Source organism: Rhinolophus ferrumequinum, chromosome 13, assembly GCF_004115265.2.
Source record: "Rhinolophus ferrumequinum isolate MPI-CBG mRhiFer1 chromosome 13, mRhiFer1_v1.p, whole genome shotgun sequence".
Classification (NCBI taxonomy): domain Eukaryota; kingdom Metazoa; phylum Chordata; class Mammalia; order Chiroptera; family Rhinolophidae; genus Rhinolophus; species Rhinolophus ferrumequinum.
In genome coordinates, this window is record NC_046296.1 from 434,822 (window position 1) to 457,044 (window position 22,223).

The 22,223-nt window shown below is 41.8% G+C and overlaps 1 protein-coding gene across 1 annotated transcript; it reads right to left on the reverse strand.

Annotated features, from left to right (window-relative positions):
* Positions 1-1,642: 1,642 nt before the first annotated feature.
* Positions 1,643-3,816, reverse strand: LOC117033291 (translation initiation factor IF-2-like). The gene is made up of 3 exons (XM_033125369.1): positions 3,500-3,816; positions 2,254-3,390; positions 1,643-1,754 (listed from the first exon to the last, which is right to left on the reverse strand). The coding sequence occupies exons 1-2, from the start codon at positions 3,814-3,816 to the stop codon at positions 2,301-2,303; spliced, it is 1,407 nt and encodes a 468-aa protein (XP_032981260.1). The 3' UTR covers positions 1,643-1,754; positions 2,254-2,300.
* Between the last annotated feature and the right edge of the window lie 18,407 nt (positions 3,817-22,223).

Genomic DNA, 22,223 nt, shown 5'->3' on the forward strand with positions numbered 1-22,223 from the left:
TAGGCTCACCCCAGACTGGTCAGCCTTAGGGGATCTTCAAAAGTGTGGCTGTTTTGTTCACTTTAAAAACACAGTACTAATATTCATGGATATTTGATGCTTCAAATATTCCATGGTTTGCAGCAATATAATTTCAGCCCTAAAATATCTGGCGAAGAGACTTTGGTGGTAGAACTCAGTGACTTTGCTCACTGTAGCTTCATGCTCCTGGGGTTTGTTTGTACCAAGTTAAAAGTTTTGTGTCCCCTATTGCTTTGCATACTCACCCTCCTCCCAAATTTTCTGCAGGGAGCCTGGTTACTCAATAAAGCCCAAGGGGAGAATCCCAGGCTTCAGTGGTGCTTGACAGACGACAAATCTTAATTTAGTGTTATATCAGAGTGCAAAAAGGCTCCAGAAGTCAAGGCGTGTATTGTCTAAATGGCTCAGATTGTGTTCTCTTAATTTTTAATCCACATCGCACAAACAAACAAAACTTCACTCAGAAAAACAGTAACTATTAAAGTATCCTAAGTTCGGAAACCCTACGATTTAATGGGAGGGTCTGGCAAGCGATCCCCTTCCAGGGTTATAAAGTCAGATTGGAACTTGCCCTAGAAAGGTTTGCCTTGGGGGACACCATCACTCACTCGAGTTCTCTATTTCACAGAGGTGGGGGGCCTACTACCCCACACCCCCATTTGTGGCCACCGTAAGCAACTTCTCCCGAATAGGCGGCAACTTGTGGGGACCTAGGGCCCAGCTCCGCTTGCTTAGACTGCATTTCATTTTATTTAAAGTATAGTCTGCTAATAAAATTAAGAGGATCCCATTATTTCTCTTTTCTCCCTAAGTACCAAGGCACGCAGAGCGGCCTTCAGAAGTCGACTTAGCATCAGTTTTTCTACGGAAAGAAAAAATGAAAAGAGATTTTTAGAAAAGGGGCAAAGGGAGAAGGGTACGGTAAAAGGAGTGAGGTGGAGGAAAAAAGCAGGGAGAGATGGAGGAGACTGGGGACAGAGGAGACAAGAGAAAGGAACACAGGGGTGCGGGGCAGTGAAGAGGTAAACGCTGAGTCACCCTAACAGGTCATTGAGTACACAGGAACGAGATGCCGCAGCCCCGGAAAAACCGAGTGCAAATAGCACCCCATCTTCTAGGCCTCCGTCGCGTCCCCCGGTAGGAGCGCAGACTTGGAGCTCCGCGCCGCCCGCTCGCCTTTGTCACTGCCTCGGTGCGCGGCCGCGGGCTCCCGCGGTGGGCTTTGTTCTGGCAGAGCAGGGCAGGACCCCTCGCACCAATGTGTCCCCGCCTTCCCCGAGCTGGGGACGGTGGGGGTGGGGACAGCGCGACAGGGATGGGGACCAGAGGAGCATCGGCCGGCGCCTCCAAGCCTGAGATTTCGTTCCTTTGCTCCTTTTCGTAATTGAGACTTTTCCCCTTGGGGAGGAGGACAGGGTTGCGAGGGAGGAGGGACTGCAGGAAAGGGGACGGGGCTCTGAGCCCGAAGCAAGGACGAGGTGCCGCTCTCGAGCCTGCGTCCGCGGATTTGTATTGTATGCATGGATGAATGCATGGATGCATGAGGACAACCGCTGAATTTGGTCCCACGTTTCTGGCCGAGGTTTTGGCAGCTGCAGGGCGCCCCAGGTCGGTGCCCGGTTATCCCCTAAGATCTGCTCTCGAGGTGCTTTGGGGCCGCGGGTGGGCGCTGTGGACGCACCCTGAGTCCGGGGGCTGTTCACAGAGAGCGCACAGATCCCAGTCGTGGAGGCCTGTGGCGGGGGACAAAGAGGCAGACACTAGGAGCAAGCGGAGGGCAGGCGCACACATGCACCCACGCGCGCACCCCACCCAGGGCTCCTCCCCATGAGTCCCCGCGCCTGTGAACCTAGGGATATGCGTCTGGAAAGTTCGCCCGTTGCAGAGCCCGCTCACTCCTCTCACCATTGCATTTACCAAACCGCGTGTGAACGTGTGTCACCTTCTCCCTAGCCACCCCCAAAGGTGTGGGCAGATTGTAAGAGTTGCTGCTCTGTTATTGTTTGTCAAACAGCCCTTTCTCTTGGGAGAGGGTCGAGGGGCATGTGGCGGATCCCGGGCCAGGATTACATTAATCAAAGCATTATTTCCCCAGAGATGCCAAGCACAAATGAGAGTAAATCCTAATAAAATTGGATCGCGGAGAAATGGTACGCTTTAAGTAATCTGTGCTGCCTGATAAAAATCTCACATTTATAAGATGTGGGTCTTAAAAAAAAAAATTCCGCACACCTTGGTTTGGCAGTTGGGTCCGGATCAGGACGGGGGGGGGGGTATAGTTACCACCCAAAGCTCAGCTGAACTTCTGGAGTGAGAAAGGGACATGGACACCCCGGAGTTCGAGGTTTCACAAAATCAGGTCGACTCCAAGGGCACTTTTGGCCCTGGGCGCCCCCCTGGAGTATCTGCAGAGCCGCTGGGCCGGATCGAGTACCCTTCGGTGCCCTGCGAGTAGGCGAACTGTGGCTCTGGGATCGTGGTCCCCACTTTCCTCCTCCAGCGAAACTGCAGGGTCCGCAAGTCCCCGAGGATGGGGGCGCAGAGCCCACCGAGCGGGAAAGCGTTTCGCTAACTGGGCAGGGCCGGGAGGCAGGGCGCCGTGAGTACAGCAGATTCCTGGTTCTTCTCTGGCCCCCAGCCCAGGGCTCGCCGCGTCCGCGCGGCCGTGTCTTAGGCGGCCTCGGGTACCCTCGGCCAGGGAAGGGGCTTGCATTTGAGGGTGATTGCTGGGGAGGCCGAGGGCGCAGCTCGCCGGTGAGACTTGTGATACTTTCGGGTCGTCCCAGCCAGGAATCAAGGCTCGCACTCCATTCGCCGTCGTCCCCCAAGTGGTAGGAAACTCCCCAACCCAGCGAGGGGCTCTGCGAGCACAGAAAAGCAAACCCCCCCCAGCCTCCCCCTGACCCCGCTCCCGACCCCAGAGCAGTGATTAACCCAAGACCAGGGGGCAAACTCCCCAGCAGCTCGAGGCCTCCTGCAGCTGCCGAGGCCGGAAAGCGGACTGCGACGCCTCGCGGCCCCTCATTGGTGACAAGTGTGACAACCTTGTCCCAGTCCTGCGGCTGAGCACCAGCCTCAGGATTCCGCCCGACCTTCCGGAGAGGCGCGGAGGCAACCGGCTTCTGTCCGGGTCCTCCGCCGGCCCCTCCTCCGCGCCCGGGGCTGGCAGCTGGGTCCCGGCGGGGTGCGAACGCGCGGGCGCCCCCTGCAGGCCAGCGCCGGCGGAGCCCGCGCGCCGCCCCGGTGGTGCCAGGCTGCCTGGGTTCTGCGCACCGCCCACGTCCTGGCCCAGCCGGCGCGCACACGCACCCGGCGCCGCGTGCTTTTCCAAACGCGAACTCCCAGCGGCGGAGGAGCGGCGGGCGGAGGCTGAGGGCACAGAGGCTGGCGCGGAGAGGGATGCAGCGGCGTCACCCCTCCCCGGCTCCTGCCCAATCCAGGTCTGCCGCTCCGCTCCTGCTTCCTCTCCGGTCCGCGCCGTGCATCCCCAGCTGGTGCCGGCGGCTGCGCGCCTCGTTCCCCGCCTGCGGGCTTCGGGGCTCGGAGAGCCGCGCTGTGCGCGCGGCGGGGCTGGGCCGCCTCACCTCGTGCTAGCGCGCCTCGGAGGGGCCGCTTCCCCGGCAGTCTGGCGAGGAGAGCGGCTTGGAGCAGTGTGCGTGTGCGAGTGTGGGCGAGGGCGGGTGTGCGGGTGAGTGCGGTGCGTGCGCAGGGCAGGGCAGGAGGCGTTACAGCATGCTCTGGTGCGAGCGTAACCTTTTCAGCCTTGAGATCTAAATCTGCAACCCTAGAGCTCATTTCCCCCCCCCCCACCCCCCCATTCTCTACACGTGCGTCTACTTCTTTCGCCTCCATCCCATCTGATTCCCAAAGAGATCCCTCTTGTGGTCCAGGGATATTCATGGACACCCTGACTCAAGTGAGCGAGTGTTAGGCTGAAAGGGACAGTGTTTGCTGAGAAGTGCCACGGAGAGCTTTTCCATCGTCCAGCCTGTTCTTTAGACTGATTTTTCCCCTCTGGGAAGCCACGTTTCAGGGGCTTGTGAATCTTCGTCCTCTCTGTCTTGGCTTTGAAAATTGCTTGCATGGAGGTTGTTTTTATTTTTGAAGGCATAATGAGGCGACAGAAATCAACTGAAAAATCACTTTTTGGGTGTTCTGTTATGTACCACTGTCCTCAGCCCCTTTACAATGTACTGGCTTCTTTCCAGTGATGGGAAATTTTTTTGGGGGGAGGGGTAGAAGTGAAGACACCCACACCTTTTCAGTTTTAAAATAATGACTGCCTTTTCCTCCAGTCTGTGATTTCCATAATTTCATTACAAAACAGGGCTGTCAGTTATCTCTCATTAGAAAAGAGGAAAGCAGACTAGCAGAAGAACACTTGGGCCAAATGACACTCCCCCTCCTGAAAACATTAACCAGTCCCATCCAGACTGTTCAGCTCTCAAGGGAAAAACAGGACAGAGAGAATTCAGAAAAAGACGAAATGTTTCTCTCTGTCACTGAGAATATGAACCCAATTGCCAAACTGTATTTTTGATAACATGAGATGCAGAGTATCCTAAAAAGAAACTTTATGAATACTTTTAGTTGTCCTCTTTTGGCCCTAATGTTGCTTTCAATAATTCAGAAATTGTGGTGTATATTTTTTGTGTCTTGGATTTATTAATATTCAGTGGTTTTACTATTAGTCATAATTCTTTATAAGCCCGCCTGTCTTGGAGAAAGGTTCACAGTAAAATTTGCACACACTCAACTCAAGAGAACCTCACCAGCCTGTATCTTGATACAATTTTCACCACTCCTTTTCATAAGAGAATTTGTAGACAGCTAAATTTTAATAAAGAACGTTAATGGTAAAATGTTAATGTTAAAATAGATGAGCTTTTGTCTTCAGAATCAAAGTTCAGCTTTTCTTTGAATTATTTATCAAGCTGTTTGCCCACAGGCCTTCCTAAGAGAAGGGAAAGGTGAAGGGGAGGGTATCAGTCATTGATTTAAAGCATATGTGGGCATAAGGTTATAAAACTAGCCTTTTGGAAAACAATAAATAAGTAAACCACATCTATAAACACCCACCTTTGGGACTGTGAAAAAAAAGAAAACCTAATTACTTTCATAGAATACAGCACTTGGTTAACAATTAAGTAGAATATTGTTTGGCAGTCCTTAGAAACTCCTCCTACTTCGGTATAGAACCCTTGGTAATGCACACATATTTATACATGATGTAAATATACATATGCACATGAGTAGATGTTTATGTACATAATGTAACAAAATATATACATACCCCAAGTGAATACATTTGCATATAACAAGCCCATGTGTAATACACCAAGCTTCTGCGATTAACAATACATCCTGTGACAGATAGTCTTAAAATAAGAGGAAGAGTGAGTAAATCTTGATGCTATTAAAAACAAATTCTAAATTTTGTTTTGAAATCTGAATTGTGCCAATTGTACATGACACCACAGAAATCTATAAGTAATACATGCACAGTATTAATATTTTACACACACCCCATTTAAAAGTAAAAGTATTATGAACTTTTATTTTACATAAAATAAAAAAATACTTCAGGATGCACATTTAAAATATAAACGTTCTATCTGAATTCACTTATTTTTTGTCTCCACCCCCTCCCCCACCTGCAAATTAAATACTGTTGTCTTGGAACAAAAATTATATCCTGGACACAATGAAAGAGAACATTAGTTTTGTTTTCCATTCTACTGTAAAGAAAACATTTTTAAGTAGTTTAGTTTTGTGGGCTTTTATATCATTAGAAGACTTTGAGTGGTCTAGTGATAATGCAAAGTGTAAAAGCAAATGTGAAGCATATATTTATACTTGAAATGATTTGTATAATATGGGATGACATGTTACTTATTTGCTTCTTGTTAGATAGTATTTTGAATCTTTGCATTTTCAAAGGCTTTTTGGGGGGTTAAAATTAGAATTGCAGTTAAAATGAATACATTGGCAAGAACCCAATGCTCATTTGTGCTGAGCAAATGTAAAGAAATGTTACACTTTAACAGTTATTTGTCCTAGTTGATAAAGGAATCAAAAATAAAATTTTGAAATTTTCTTGACGCCCATGATAGAAGGAGATCTCTCGTGTAATGAGAGTTATTTTTACTAACGTTATAAAATATTTTGTTGGCTTTTCTATGTTTATGTAAATGTATATTTCTTTACTGAAAACATATATGATGTTTATGATGGCATTTATTCCTCCATGGAATTTATTGCTTATTTTTTTCAGAGAGAATGTTTCAAAGACTGATGTCTCACGGGTGGTGTCTAAATAGTAGCATAAGCTTTAGTAATGAAAATTAAAATCAGTTTTTTCCAACTGCTTTTTGAGTTTTTTTTTTCCCCTTCATCTCTTAAAAAGTTTGAAGTTAAAATCATGGAAATACCACAAGTGAAATTTTTTAAAAAGATTATTTCTTGGAAAGAGGTACAAACATTTAACTTGAGATGGGGTTTAAAATCAACTGCAAAAATAAGTCTTTTATTTTAGAAAGTTTTCTATCTGATGGTGTGCTGTGACATAAGGAAACATAAGCTATAAATGATTTTAAAAAGAACAATGTTCATGCAAAAAATTGGATGAAGAGTTATTCTCTACAAAAATGTAAAATAATCTTTTTTGTTGATTTAATTAATGAAGTGGGTGAAGGACTATTTTAGTAGGCTCAAGTTACACACATAGAAAGATTCGTACGAATAAATATTTTGGCATCCTGTGGCCTAAAAGCAGACCTAACTATAGTATAGCAAATAAAACTCTCCAGAATGTAGACATCCAAGATTCAATTTCATTAAAAAATTTGGCAGTTAAAGAAAAGAAGGAAAAATGCTTATTAAGTCAGGGCAACTGTAAAATGTTGACAGACCTTAAGTTTCGTATCTAACTAGGCTCTTAGAAAACTGCTAGGATATTGGTGAAGTACACAGGTTATTCTGTCAAACAATTTTACATAGTGAATTATCTTTTCAGTACCTTCAAATTTAAACTCCCCATTTTATAGACTACCCATTTCCAACCAACTTCCCCTCCCTCCCTCCTTTTCTCTTTCTTTCTTTTTCAAGTCTATAAGCAGTTGGGTGAGGTTAATTTAGTAAGGTTCAGAGATACCCAAGGGGGATTTAAGGTATTCAGCCTCAATGTTTAGACATTATCAATGACACACATTGAGGTAAGATGTGTCTGTGTTCTCTCAAAACATTTATTTTCTTTCCTCAACCAACTACCGGCGTCTTTTAAAGAGAGAACTAGGCAACGTCTACTGAAGGCAAAATAAATCGGAGAATTGAATTAATTATCTGGAGAATTCAGGCATTGCTGCTTTCCCTTCCACCTACCTATTAAGAAAAGAAAAAAAAGACATAGTGAAATTTAAACAATCTAGATTGGCTATCTGTAGTGATTCAAATTGTAAGATAGCAGCTAATTCTATAAGCTATTGCTTGACTCCTCAGTCTCTCAGTGTTCCGAGAGATGGAGCACACACCTGAATGGACCTCCAGTTGAGACATTTACCAGATTTAAATAAAGAGAGTTAAGGGGCCTGACTTGCCAGGTTTGGCTGAGAACATTGATTGAAGTTATTAGATAATTGTTCACCTTTCTACTTAGCCCCATGAGAGGAGACACACACATATATTATAAAATACTTTAAATTAATATTAAATAGTCCAACTGGGATTGCTTGAGTTATTTACATTTAGCAATGGATTAAAATGTTAACATCATACATTTAATGAATTAGAATCTTAGTCTCCTTGTATGCCCTGACTTGGAAATGTTAGCTGAACACATTTTCAAGGATCTTTTAGGGAGAACAATTTTCTCAGTGTAATTTGGTGAATTGAAAGGTACAACCCTTTTACTTCCTGTGGGGGACAAAAATCGAGAGAATAAGAGAGGACAATGTTATATATTGTAGATGGTACTTAGACCCGTAGACTATTTTAAAGTAGTTTTGGTAGAGTAGGATAAGATTGAGCATGATTTGGGTTTAGTCTAAATAACATTTGTAAACATTAATTACAGGGGATTTTAAAAATATATATCTAATCGCAAATATTATTGTGCCTTTCTCAAATATTTCTGGGAAATTATGTCATTACATTTCACATTCATCTAATTTAATTAAACAACTGAAGTATTTTTCTAACACATAAAGCGTGAATACTCCAAGAACAAATAGAAATGTATGATAGATAAAAAGAAAATGTTGCCAATTTCATATTTGCTGTAATTCAAGGAGGGAGTGACCAGGTGAAAATGATGGGCTGGTAACGCTTTATGTTTATAAAGTCATTTTATTACATTAACAGGAATTATGTTCTTTGTATAAACCTTAGAAAAAGTGTGATAACCTATCAAAATTTTTAATGATTCCTATTCCTAGACACACATAAAAATAGGGAAGTACTTAATAACTTTAATATCTGCACAGAAATTAAGCATATAGAAAGATTTAATGAATAACTGAATGAAGGATGTTTAACAACAGGGCAGTTAGACCTCAGATTGTACTTTTGCTGATTGTAACTGTTAGTCATCCTATGCTATTTTCCCCCTTGAGCCTCCAAAAACTTATGCAATGTGAAATTGTTACAGAATTACTAATTATTTCTCACTCCAGACCATTTTCAATAAAGTGATGCCATCCACTGAACATTTATGGTAAAACAAGACAATAGATTTATTAGGAAGTTCTCCTGCCGTAAGAATTTACAAGAATTTTTGGAAATAATAAATACCTAGAGGAATATTTTCTTTTTTGCTTCTTCCTTTCCTCATTTTAAAGTTAGGGCCTTATTCTCAATGTTGGCCGTTGATCACAGTGGAGGCTGTTGAGAGGTAGCCATGTAATTTCTTTATCTTTCACCTGCAAATTACACACATTATTTTGCAGCTCAAAATAAGCATTCGCAATGAGTTGGATTCAGTAAATGTCTTTCACAGCATTAGTACAGAACCGAGGTACAAAAGAATATTAATCTAATACATTCCAAAATTCAAATACTTGTGATTAATAAGCATTATTATCTATAAATAAGGCCCTAATGATACTTTGGCAGTGTTGTAAACACAAGAATCAGAGGCAATTATTGTCATTATTGTTCGGCAAGTACTTCCCATGAATACCAAATGGGTATTGCTGTCCAGCTACTTGGCAAGTAAGGTTCCTATAAAGAAACAGATGTTGGCCAATCAGGACGGGCTGCTATTAACTGCCCTTAGCCCCAAAGGCAGTCCCGAAAGAAAGAAAGAGAGAGAGAGAGAAAGAGAGAGAGAGCCCAAGATATTAAAACAGTGTTGACACGATTTAAAAAAAAAAAAAAAGCCCTTTATATTAAATATAAAAGCATCTTGAAAAATAATGCTGTTCTCCAACACTGAGTTTGGTGAATTGGCTGTATTAGCAGCCATTGTGTGGCCGAAGGAAGTAAAGGTCTCATTTGTGAGGCTCTAGACCCAGTATGATGAGGTGCCCTTGAAGTCTAATCAGGACAACAAAAAATAAACTGCAACTACAGGAATAACCCTTCAAAGAGCATAGGTGTGACCACTTCTTCATCTTTTTTCCCTTCCTGAGGCCACACAGAGCTCATTCCCTTCTATTAAGCGGACCAGCCCACCAGGCCCAGTTCCAACACCGTGTGTGTGTGCGTGTGTGTGTGTGTGTGTGTGTGTGTGTGTGTGTGTGTGTGTGGTGTGGAGGGAAGCTGCTGCGGTACAAGTTAAAGCAAGTTGCTCACACTCAGACAACTCGACACAGGCCCCTAGCCACACATTCGCTCTGCTCTCTGGGTCTTAGAAGTCAAGGTAGAGCCGGCTTTGGCTGGGTCAATGAGCTGATTTTAGCTTGCAGTCCTAGTAAATTCAGTGGTGTCGGGTAACAGCGAAAGTGGTTTTTGTGGAGAAGAGAAAAAGCGTTTCGTATACATTTTCCTAAGGGATAGGTGCATGAAGCATCAAATATAGAGTTGTTGTCTATTTTCAAATCTTGTGCCAAGCCTTATGCTTTAAAGATGTTACAGATCTGCACGGCGGGGGTTGAGAAAGTGTCGAATTGGTTCCCCAAGGCGTGGGAGACACTTAGAGAGGAGTGGGGTGGCAGTGCGGTAGGTGATGTTGCCAAGAAACACCCTTTTTGCCAACCGTTGTTGTTGGCTGTCAGTTCTTAGCGGGGCGTGTTCTTTATGGAGAAGGCATTGTTGAAAGGGGTGAGTGAGATTGTTTAGTATGGACTCCCCCGTCACCCGACCCCAAACCCGAAACACACACCTCTTCATCATCACTTTACCTTTGATCAGATTCCCCCTTCTTGCCCTCAGGGAACTGAAACGGAAGGGATTTCATTACTCTCACAATAAACTGGCAGGGGAACCAGGGTGATGGTCAATCTCTGAAATTTTCCTCCAGTTCCTTCTGAAAATGTCCTTGCCACCTTCAGCCAGGACTGTCATGGGAGCATGGTGGCCTTGCTCAGGACTGCACGTAGCTGGGCTCCAAAGCCATGGCTGACAGAGGCAGTGAGGTTGTTGCTTGGGCCCTGGGCACTTTCTCCTTCCATTTTCAACCCCTTTGACTGGGCAGGAGGGAGAATGGTCCACCAGAATTTAGCAACCTGTGTTCAGTCTCTGCAGTCTCTGCGTATGGGGAGATGAGAAAAGGTGAACTCTTCCAAGCAAGTCTTCCCTCTTTTCCATGCGTAATGACTCAACGAGAATTTCTATAATGACAACAACAATAATAATGACACAATTTTACTAAGCACTTAGCAGGTAGTGAGTATCAAAACATGCACCTTATGGGCATTGTCCTGTTTAAGCCTCTGAACAGCCTTTGAAGTACAGCTGAAGTACAGGTTTGACAGATGAGTCCACTGAGGCATATGGGGCTGAGTCACTGCCAAGGTCACGTGGTGCAGGTACCCAGTTGTGAAGGTCAGTCATGTCTCTTAGAGACAGTGTGCTTTTCACAGCACTGCTTTACTGCTTCCAAACTCTTGGAGACCCTTCTGCTTTCTCCCTTTCTTGGAGTTCCCCAGATGTCTCCCCTTTGGGGACACCTCTGTGCTAGCTTTCGAAGCAGTCCTATGACATTGTGAGTGCAGCAGCCCCACCAGTGTCTTATGAAAACAAGCATGGTACAGGCTCTTTAAGGCTTCCTTCACACTGTTACTACAGTCAGCCACATCTCCCAGCCCTATGTGATCATGAGAACAGAGGAAGGCTCGCCATAGTAACCTGAAATGATTTGGTTTGGGTGGTCCATTTATACTGAAGTATAGCCAGTTATGATAAGGGTCTCCGAAAGTGCATGTGTGTACATCTATGAACTCTTGCATTAAATGTACATCTAGTGACATGTCAGTCTCTCTATATATGAGCACCCTGGGGAGGAAAATAACTTACTGATGGGAAGCAACGTCCCTAAACATGATGGTGACTATTGACCCTGGTGATTGTCCTTATCTCCAGACTGGGACTGCTTTGGCTGGTTCTGTTCTTTACCGTGCTCAGCTCACAAATACCTTTGCAGCGACAGTGTGGATACCTCACAGCCACAGGCAGAGCCACTGTCTTAAACCTCCTCACTGGTCTTGGTGTCTTTTGGGAGACAATGGAGCTGTTTCAAGGGAACCCAGGATAAAAGAGTGAGGCTGGACTCTGCGTCCCACGGGAGCTATGAAGCTGGGCATTGCTCCTCCATCCACTGACCCGGGAGTAGAGCAAACGCTGGTTCCCGGCTAGAGGGAAAGAATGTGGTTTTTTGTTTGGGGTCTAAGAGGGAATAATCAGCTATGGAACTTTGAGAAACACTGGCACTCCACTCACAGCACCTGTGACATAAAAATTGAAAAAAAATCTTAATAATGATTTCATTCTAAATGAAATCATTGCTGCCACTGGCCCCCAAAGGTCAAAATGTTATTTGTAAAGGTCAAAGTGAAAAGGTCACTTGGCTCTCAGAAAATAACTTTCACCCATCAATTAATTAGTTATTAATTAGTTAATATTCTGCCTCATTCCAAGAAATAATTTAAAGCAGTTTATAAAAAAATACGTGACAGAAACTACGGTGGGAAAAGCGAGCCAGGGTAAAATCAGAATAAACTGCTGCGTACCCTCAAATGTTGCACGTGGCTTAGAGATGTTAGAAAGTCACACACAATGAACTGAGATGGGGTTTGCTTTCTCTGTAGCAAAAAATGTATTAAAATTTTAAAAAGAGCTTTATAGTAAGCTATTCATCTATGTTAACTTTTATTTAAAAAGACACTGTTTTCAAGATGAACTATCAGTTTACATCTGACTTGAATATACTTCCTAAACATCTTTGACGTATTTAACCTCAAAGAAAATGTTCTAAGTGGAATTTACTACGATATCTTTTGTATTAATAGTAAAAACGTCCATCTTGAGTCCATTAGAATTTTATATTGGAGAAATAGCATGATGATTTTTTTGGACAATTTTTAATGCTAGCAATTGGCATTGTACTTCCTATATTTGCTTCCCATAAGATAATTTGACAGTTTGCAAAATATAGATCACGTCTGTTTCTTCCCAGTACATCCCAGGAAATCAATAAATTATATATATTTTACTGTTTCTTCTTCTTTTTCTTCTGTCTTTTTTTGGTTTTGTTTTGTTTTTTGTTTAGGTAGTCAAGAGGCAGGTAATATAAAGAGTTCAGTAAATATCCTAGCATTCAGGGATATATAAATTCATGCACTAAGCCACAACTAGTGTACTGACTTGGTTGTCTCGTATAACACTTTTGGTATCAGTTTTCTCGTCTGTTAAATCAGGGTATGGGATTTAGTTGATCTTTAAGTTGCCTTTTAGTTATAAAATTCTGTGTTTTGAGTTTCCTGTCATCTAGAGAATCCATTAATGTAAGTGCAATTTTTAAATATCTAGTTCTGTTTCAATTGAGATAGAACTTGCATGTAAAGAAGAACAGAGGGCATTCTATTATGCCGCGTAAATCAAGAAAATGAAAATGTATCCATTGACAACATTTGTATTTTTACCTGTTATAGACCTGTGCCATCTCTTTGAATACAATACACTTTTATGCCCCATTAAAACATGCTTGACATAGCTTTCAACTACTTGCAAATGCTGAGAAGTTGAAAAACATAACATTTACAAAAGATACATCTGGTGCATATTTATATGACTTGGAATAGGGAATCATTTAAATACTGCTGAGCCATCTCCATATTAGGAGAAAAGATATTCCATGTCCATATGTGAAGTCGGTAGTAAAATACATGTAGGTTCAAATTTTTCTTATGCATGTTTTTTACTTGACACATGTTAAAAATATGGAAATATTGATTAGGGTGTAATTTATCTATTTGAGTTGTTGGAATTGATTCTTCCCTGAAATGAATAGATTACATCATTAAATCTAGTTTAGATTCTAGAGGAAATAAGTTTTGAAAGGGGTTAAAAGTAGCACTTTCTACTCAGAAAAGTGGCTTTTTCATGGCCGGGAGTTCTTAATCTGGGGTTCCTGGACCTATGAAGCATCCAGAGATGATCTTCAGGGATTTTGTGAACCTCCTGAGTTTATATGCAAACATTTATGTGTGTATATATGCATGTGATCTTTTTTTAATTATTATTTTTAATTCAATTTATTGGGGTGACAATGGTTGGTATAATTACGTAAGTTTCGAGTGTGTGTTTCTATAATACATCGTCTATATATCATTGTGTGCTCACCACCCAGAGGATCTTTCCCCCCCAACCCCCCCGGAAAAAATTTAACTTACATCAGTATCTCAAAGAGGATTATGACCCTGGTGTAGTGGAAAGACTTGGAATCATAAGAAATACTTGGGGGTTTCCCTGACTCGTTGTTTAACCTGCCTTCTATAGCCACCTACCTTCTGCAGACCTTATCTGTAAACTAAAAAGGTTGCACTAGGAAATCTCAGATGCCCTTCCCAACAACCAGCATTCTGTAGTTCTGAGTCAGAAACTTGCCTCCATCTATCTAAATACTTAAGCAATGCCCTCAGTGTTTGTTCTCTCCACTGCCTTCATTTGTAGGTTGTTATTGTGGAGTTTCTGTGTAGAATACAGGCGAGGTTATGCTGAAGAGTGAGTAGGGCTGCATACATATTAAGCTGGGAAAAAGCACACCTAAAAATTGTACAGCTCTTCTAGAATGCCATGTGGTGTAGCATATGAAATAGAACTTGTACCCTCCAGCTCACACACACTTTAATTAATGTTATGGGCTGTGCTTTAAACTGAGAGAAGTGAGAAAATCAAGGTTAAGGACGCTCTGTTTCTTACTATGTAGAAGGAAAAAAAGAGACAGCTATGTAAATTAAGGAGTTCGTATCTCCTTGTCAATGTCTTATCTGTTGTCAGTTTGAATGATTTCTAAATCAGAAAAATGCTGAAGATCTGTTTTCCCATCACTTTTGAGCCTAAGGAATTTGGAGTTGGAGTTCTGAGCCAGGAAGCAGTCCTGTTTTGAATTCAGAGGCTCCACTGCTGAGCACAGATGCCAAGCTGATGATAAATTCCAAAAGGTTCAGCTTGATATTTCAACTCCAGAGGTCAGAGAAGAATTCCTGGGAGTGGGCAGATGAAAAATAGCAAATGTGGCCAGGGAGTCGCCAGTGGTAGTACCGGGAGAGTAGCATCTCAACAGGCTTTGGGGACGTGATCAGCCAGCAGAGACCCACCTTTACTAAGTAGAATATTGTTGTAGTGGGCACTGTTGGCCTCAGGCAATAAGGTATCTCTAAATTTCTGTATATTTGTCATGGTGTAGCTCCAACATCCTCAAGGCTTTCTGAATTTTTCACTCTATAGTTATTATGGGGTTACATAGACCCAAATTCCAAAGCTGATAGGATCTATTGTGAAAAAAAAAATCCTTAATTTGAGGGGTATTAATTGGATATATTTCCCCAGGTTTTTCTTTTCTTTTCGAGCCCTTATGATCGGTCTTATCAGGGTAGCAGCTGTGAGTGTGGACTAACCCCACATTCACCCGACAAACCAGATTCCAACCTCAGAGGCAGGCACCCACCCCCACCGTTCTTTCCTTCTCTTTCCTCAGATACTTTTCTACATTGCAGATGTGTTAAAACTCTTTCAATATAACAAGAGATGGTAACTTTTTCTTAGTTCAAATCCCCACGGAGACTATTTTTCTGGGAGGATGGCTTGAAAGGGTCGCGTAGAGCTGAGATGTCAGCAGTCAGGAACTTCATAAGAAATCTTACTTAAATCTCATATAATGTGATGTATATTGATGACATTAAGAAATTTGAGAACATTGGGATTTATTTATTATTAATTCGTACTTCTAATAGTTAACAGAACTTTTTAGGACCAATTGAAATGACAAAAAAGGACACAATGAAGGACTGAAATATCAAAGACCGAATTTGGATGAGGAATGAAACAAAAGTATTTCTTTTTTCCTAAATGACCATCACTCTCGTGCTCTAAAGCCTTATCCAAACCAGCAATACATTCTGCACTGAATATTTCCTTAGGTGATTAAGTTATTTATCTGTCTCTTCCTGTGATTTACCCTGACGGAAAGATACTCAACCCCAGTGTCGAGAAACCCCAAAAGGTGGGAGATCAGAGTCTGGCTAATCATGTTGTGTTTTCACCTTTGGAAGGAAGGAAGGAAGGAAGGGAAATAAAAGACTGCTAACTTTTGATGCCATTTTGTCTCCATTGGGAGAGATTTGCATGATGGGAGCAATCCTGTCCAGTATTCTACCCTCCCCTTTCTCCCAAGCCCCTCCTAGCAAGGTGCAGTGACTCCAGTGGTATGATAAACGAATCTTGTGCTTTCTACCTAGGAATATTCTCGTGGGAAACTCTGAGCATATTAAGAAAGCAGCCACAATAAAATTGAATGGCGTGCCATCTATAACCTTATCTGGTTTAGGTTTAACTATCACCTTCAGTCAACACTGTATCTCTTTATTTATATGTGTATACATGGGGTTAATATTATTTGATGGCAGTATCATAATGACCTTGGAAACAGAAATGAAATAAACTGTGTCAAAAGCTCCTGAGAGAAAAACTGCCTATGGGTCAAAAAAGTCCTGTTACCTTTACAGTGACTCAGTGTGCCTGGGCCGCTGGATGTCATGACTTCCCTTGAAATGGAAGGTGATAGACAAACAAACATACAACAAAGGATCTGTGACATTCTTTTGCAGTGCTCCTTACCCAGACCTTTTCAAGTCCCTTCCCTAAAGCCCTGGTATTCCCACTGTACTCGACATATATTATTTTGGTTTGCAAACACCGTTTGTTCGTTGTGATAATTTTTTCGGTTGGATAGTATTATTTAGAACCGAGGGGTGAAACTCCACATTGGAGAGGTGATACGTGAGCATACATGAGAATTGGGACCCTTCAGCTTGATATCTAGTCTGGGGTCAGTCTAGAGAATCTTTTCTTATGTCTCTTTAACTTTTATATATTAATTTTATTAATGATTTAGGTGAATTCCAGGATAATTTTGCTAAGTAAATATGAAACAGTAAATGTGAATGGGAAAAAAAAAATCAGATATTCTGCTACCTCACTCCTCTTCAGTGAAGGCACTGAGACCAGAAATCTAAATGAGTCTTCCATAGACATTGCATAGAAAATATAACCACGACATTACGAAAAATGACCCAGGACAGTTAGGATACTATATTCTTACGTTCTGGGCTGGAAAGTATTATTTTAAATACAGAAACTTTTTTTTTTTTTTACTAGTAGTTCTAAGCCTAGTATACAAGGTCTTAAATTTCTTATTTTCCTCATATTACCAACCAGGAAGATTTTTGTGATGGAAAAGATTACTGAAAGATAAGGGCATGTGACTTTTAAAGGTATGATTCTCCATACGAAAGGCATGGGCAACTAAATTATCCAAATAAAGTGGCATGAGTTATTAAATTATCACTTTAACTTTGAGAATTTAGGGGTGAATATTCAATATGAACGTTCATATTGTAGATCCAGAATTTAAGAAAAGCCATTTTGCTAATAATGTGCCGTGAGGAAGCAGTGCAAATTAATTAATATTGAGGAAAGCCCATATGTGTCTATATCCTAAAAATGTTGGCCTGTTTTCACTGAACTGAGTGACAATTCAGCTATAAATTCCAGTGAAGTCCGTGAACCAGTGGACTCAGTAAACAAATTAAGTAGGGCTAAAATTTTTTTAAAAATGTATGGTTCAATTATGAAAATCAAAGCATTCTATGAAGGAATATGGACATAACCCCCAAGATGAGGAATTTCTTGTGATACATTTACAAAGCAGTGAAGGAAGAGATTGCAAACTTTTTTGGGGGGGAGGGGGGTAATTATTTGAAGTGAATGTGTGACTTTGGTTATATAAAATAGGAAAATAACTGGGGAAAACGAGTTCACTAAAAATCTGGAAGTTTGCAACAAAAATATTGTTTAGAAACCTGATATTTTTAAACATTAAAAGGCTTTTCTTTTTCTTATTTTGGTTATGCCTTTTTAAGTAGCTAATATATTTATCAGAATTCTTAACCTGAGTCAGATGATTTGGCCCTTCGTAAATTTTCTAGGGTTTCTGATGCCTATTTCAACTGGTTTTCTCAGGAGACTGTATGTATTTACTTTCTGCAGAAATAATTTTGACCATTTCAAACTGCTCTTTTGCTATTTTACTATTTGGATATTCTTCCCTTTCAATGTTTAAAGTCAATCTCCCAGAAATCTTTCCACACTTGTTTTTCTTTGCTTTACTCTATGATCCCCTCCTTTCCTAGTGATATAGCACTGGGATGTTTTTCTCTGCCCCACCATTGAATTTCCCTGTCAATATTCCTTATGCATCTACCTACTACTATCCTTTATCCATAGCACCCTTATCTCTGGCTGTTCTTTGCTTTTATGGCTATTAGATGTTGCTTCTTCCTATAGAAATTTCCTAAGCTGTTGGAAATTTCAAACCAATATATGTTAATGGGCAACTAACTAACTCTTCATGTAGTTTACATTAAACTTTGAATTGGACTTGCTCCCTAATTTCTTTTTCACAGTTGCTCAGTCTTGCCCTCACTTCCAGATGGGCACAGGCCCTGTCTTTTTGTCCTCACTGGCCTGTCCGGATCCTTCTTCGTCTGGTAGGCCATGGTTACATTGAAGAAACTCTAGGTTGAGAGTTCTGCCTAGCCAGCTTAACGTGGCAGTTTAGTACATTCTTCTCATCAGCTAAGTAAAGAGCACCACCGCATGCATCCTTTTTGGAACAGACGTGGTTAGTAGCAGGAAGACCCCTCAGGTGGGAGGTGGCACTGTGTGTGTTTTGAGTCAATGGACAGAGAGGGTTCTGACCAGGGCTCTCCACGTACCCCTGTTTGTGTCACCCTGGGTAAACTGCTAAATTCTCTGCACCTCTCTTCATTCTTGGAGATAACACCCAACTCATAGGGTTTTTCTGTGAATTTTGTACTTGGCGTAGTCCCAGTAAGTGTTAGTTCCCTCTGTACTTGCCTGTGTAGAGACCTCAGAAAACTTAGAGCAGTAGAAGGTAGACACAACAGACACAGTAGATGAGGTGGAAGCAAGGCGTGGAAAAAATAATGCCATTGACATAGCACTTTGAGTGTTTTAAAGCACGTTTATATCGTCGATTTCATTTTATCTTTACAATGACCTGAGGTCTGGTGAGGATCCAAGCCCCTCGGTAGGGAACTGGGGTGTCTCTTTGGGTCACTGACACAATGTGATTAATTTGGGAGGAAAGAAATGCCCACTAAAAAGCCACATGGATATTATGAAGGTAATGGCTAGTAAGAGATCATCTTGAGTGTGGAAAATCAGAGCCATTCAGCCTCGTAGAAAAGAGAAGTTTTATGTTTCATTTCCAAGTTCAGAGAAAAGAAAACCTTTCCTTTTCTTTCCTCTTTGTTGTTGTTGGCAAGGCTCCGTAAGACTGCAACTCACATATAAGACACACTGGGCCAAATTTTCAAAGAGCCTCTATACTTTGCATGTGTTAGATTTTCATGCATAGCTGCAGCTCTGGGTGGTGGTAGTTTGTGGGGCGGAGGGGGGTGGGCACAGATGGGCTTTTCACATTTGCCACCTCACTTTGAATGTGATAATGTACTAATTTTGTGAGATTTGGTTTTCTTTAAAAGTAGAGTTCCTTAAGGAGTCTTATATCTTGCGCAGTGCGGTCTTGAAGTGAACAGTTCTCAAAACGATAAGGCATCTGTGTCCGTCTGCCTGGATAGTGGCAAGAAGGTGGTTTGTTGCTTGAAATAGAACTTAAATCAAAAGAAGGTTCCAAATTTTCCTGCAGGTTTGTGCGGGCTGGAGTGACTTTCAGTTGCTTGCAGGTCATGCCGTACCTTTCTCCTAAGCACTTTTTGTCTAGTCACTAGGGAATGGTTACATGTCTGAGTTAGTGATTAGACAAGAGAGAGGCTTGAGAGCTCAGTTTCTTCTTAGAAAGACAAATTCGTTCTTTCTGATGTGACCACCCGTGACTTTAAACCCCTTGTTTTAGCTAGTTGCCATCTGTATCTGTTAGGATAGAGATGGTTATGCTCTGGTAGCAAATCACCATCAAAACCTCAGTGGCTTCAAACAACGAGTTTATTTCTTGATCCCACGGCATGTGCATTGTGGGTCAGAAGGGGTGTCTGCCCGCTGTAGACATTTAGGGGCTCAGGATGATGGAGCTACCTCTCCACACCTGTTTCCACATTCACCGTTGTGGGGGAAGGGATCATGGTGACCCTTGCCCTGGCTCTTAAAGCTTCTGCCCAGAAGTGATACCTGCCATTTCTCACGTTTCATTGGTGAAAATAGTCACATGACCATGCGTAACTTCAAAGTCTTTGGGGACATTCAATCCTACTGTGAGCCTAGAAGGAGAAGAGAAATATTAATAAACTGCCTGTGACTTTCTCATCATCCATTAAACACAACCGCACTAGGAAAGGATTTCTCTGTGTTTATGGTAATTACCACCACTGGTAGCAGAATTTCTCTTCCCCAGACACTTTCGAGCATTGGTTTAAAAAAAAAAGAAAAAAAAGAAAAAAAAGAAAAAAAAAAGGGTTGTCACATATCTCCACAATAGTCCCCATGAAGTGAATGTTCTGCATCCTTAGAATCTTACAAAGCTTCAAGGACTATTGATACTTTGAAATGCTTTTAGTGACAATGAATATGATGAAAATAATAGTGAAGAATCAAAACTCACCCACAGAGAGAAATACATCCCTTAAGCAGTTGCTTTAACTCTACTTTTCTCCCTTTCTTTTGAAAGTGCCTTTCAAGTCTTAATCAAAGAACATCTTCGTGATCAGAGTCATCAACATTTGGTGGATGAGGAAGTTAGGACTCAAAGAAGATGGGGAGAGTAGACTTCTCAAGTCTCTAATGCATAAGTTAAAGTGTTTAATTCATTTGGGGGGGATTTGACTGTAAGTACCATCACCACTACCACTACCGTCACCATCACCAGCATCACCATCACCAGCATCACCATCACCCTCTCTGTCACCACCACTCTCACCATCACCAGTACTTCCATTACTGCCACCATCTATCATTATAAACACACATTTGTGTGACCCACATGTTTCTCTTCAGAGCATCATGGAGACCAGAAAATTAGGTAGGAATTTAAGCAATTAAGTTTGTTTTTTTCTACATATTGCATAATCCAGGAATTATTTAAAAGGTCATGGAAGAAAAGTGGCAACTCAGAACTGTCCTGGGGATTGGGTTTGAACTAAACCCATCTTACTCATTCTTCAATTTGTCTGTTTTTTTTTTTTTTTTTTCATTTTGATTTCCTTCCTGTAGTACTTTCTCTCCTTCAAACTTGAAAGAGAACCAGAGGTATAAAAACAACATACTCCATGACCTTCAGGTCCCTGAAAGGGGCTATGTATTGCTGTAGCATGCCCTTTAACTCTTACCACATACGTCACTGAGGTGTACCCCTTTGAAGTGCACAGGTATGGCCAGGATTTCCAAAGTTGGGGTGGTTATTCCTGCCAAACTCTGCTCAATAATGGACAGGGGGAAAGACCAGTCCAAAGTGAAGTGGCATAATTGCTCAGGGCATAAGAATGATTTGGGAGAATCATTGCAATCGGCAGGTCTCACTTCATGAATTCACTTGTCCGCTCTGATTTGGGTGTGATGTTCCAGGCCTCTGGAAACAGTATTCAGGGTGGGCTTTTTCTGGAGGTGATTTTTCACTGCCCACTGAGCTGTGGAGATCAAGGTTCTGTCATAATCTCTGGTTTATGTGGGAAAGATGGCATCTTGGACCCTTGCCCGTGGCCTGTGTAGTTTTAACAACCCTTTGCAAAGCCTTCAGGCATTTGTGTCTGTAAACCCCCATGCTGGCTGAGGTAATGGTGAAGAGCAGAGAGATTCTGGCCCAAAGCTAAAGCTCTAGAGCTTTACCCCTCCCTCGCCAAATATTAACAAAACAAGGATGTTATTAAATTACCAATCCTGGCTCCAACTGAATATTTGCCAAGAATTCCATGCTTCTACCTCACATAATAGGTTTTCTTTTTCTTTTGGGGCTTTGTTTTCTGAATCAGTTTACTTCTTCGTGGTCCTATAATCACCAAATGGAATTCTCTCCATCTTTCATCCTTCATCATTAGGGGGAAAATACAGTATCATTTTCTGGCAAGAAATAAATATCTCAAAATGAAAGACAATATTTAGTGACCAAAACCCCCAAATCTCCCAAGAATACTACTTTTCTGATGAATCAGAACTGGAAGCGATTAAGGGCTCAGTGCATTAAAACAACGAGCACTCACATCCAGTCCTTCATTTTCATAAGAAAATCAAACATCGTCTTTTAAGCAAGTGGGGGGCTGCTTCACAAATCTTTTAAGTCAGCCATAGATAAGTGCATTGGCGTGGTTTGAGGAAACGTATAGAGGAAATTAAAAATGTTTATTTTATTGAACTAATATTCCCTGCTGGAGATTAAAGTAGCAAATTGAGCCCCAAACTCTAAGATAGATAAAATTCAACACTTTAGCTTCTATTTATTTAGTTCCTCCCTGTCAACTTGAACTTGAATAGAAGTTTTAAATTGTAACTTACTAAATGCTTATAAGAATGTTCCT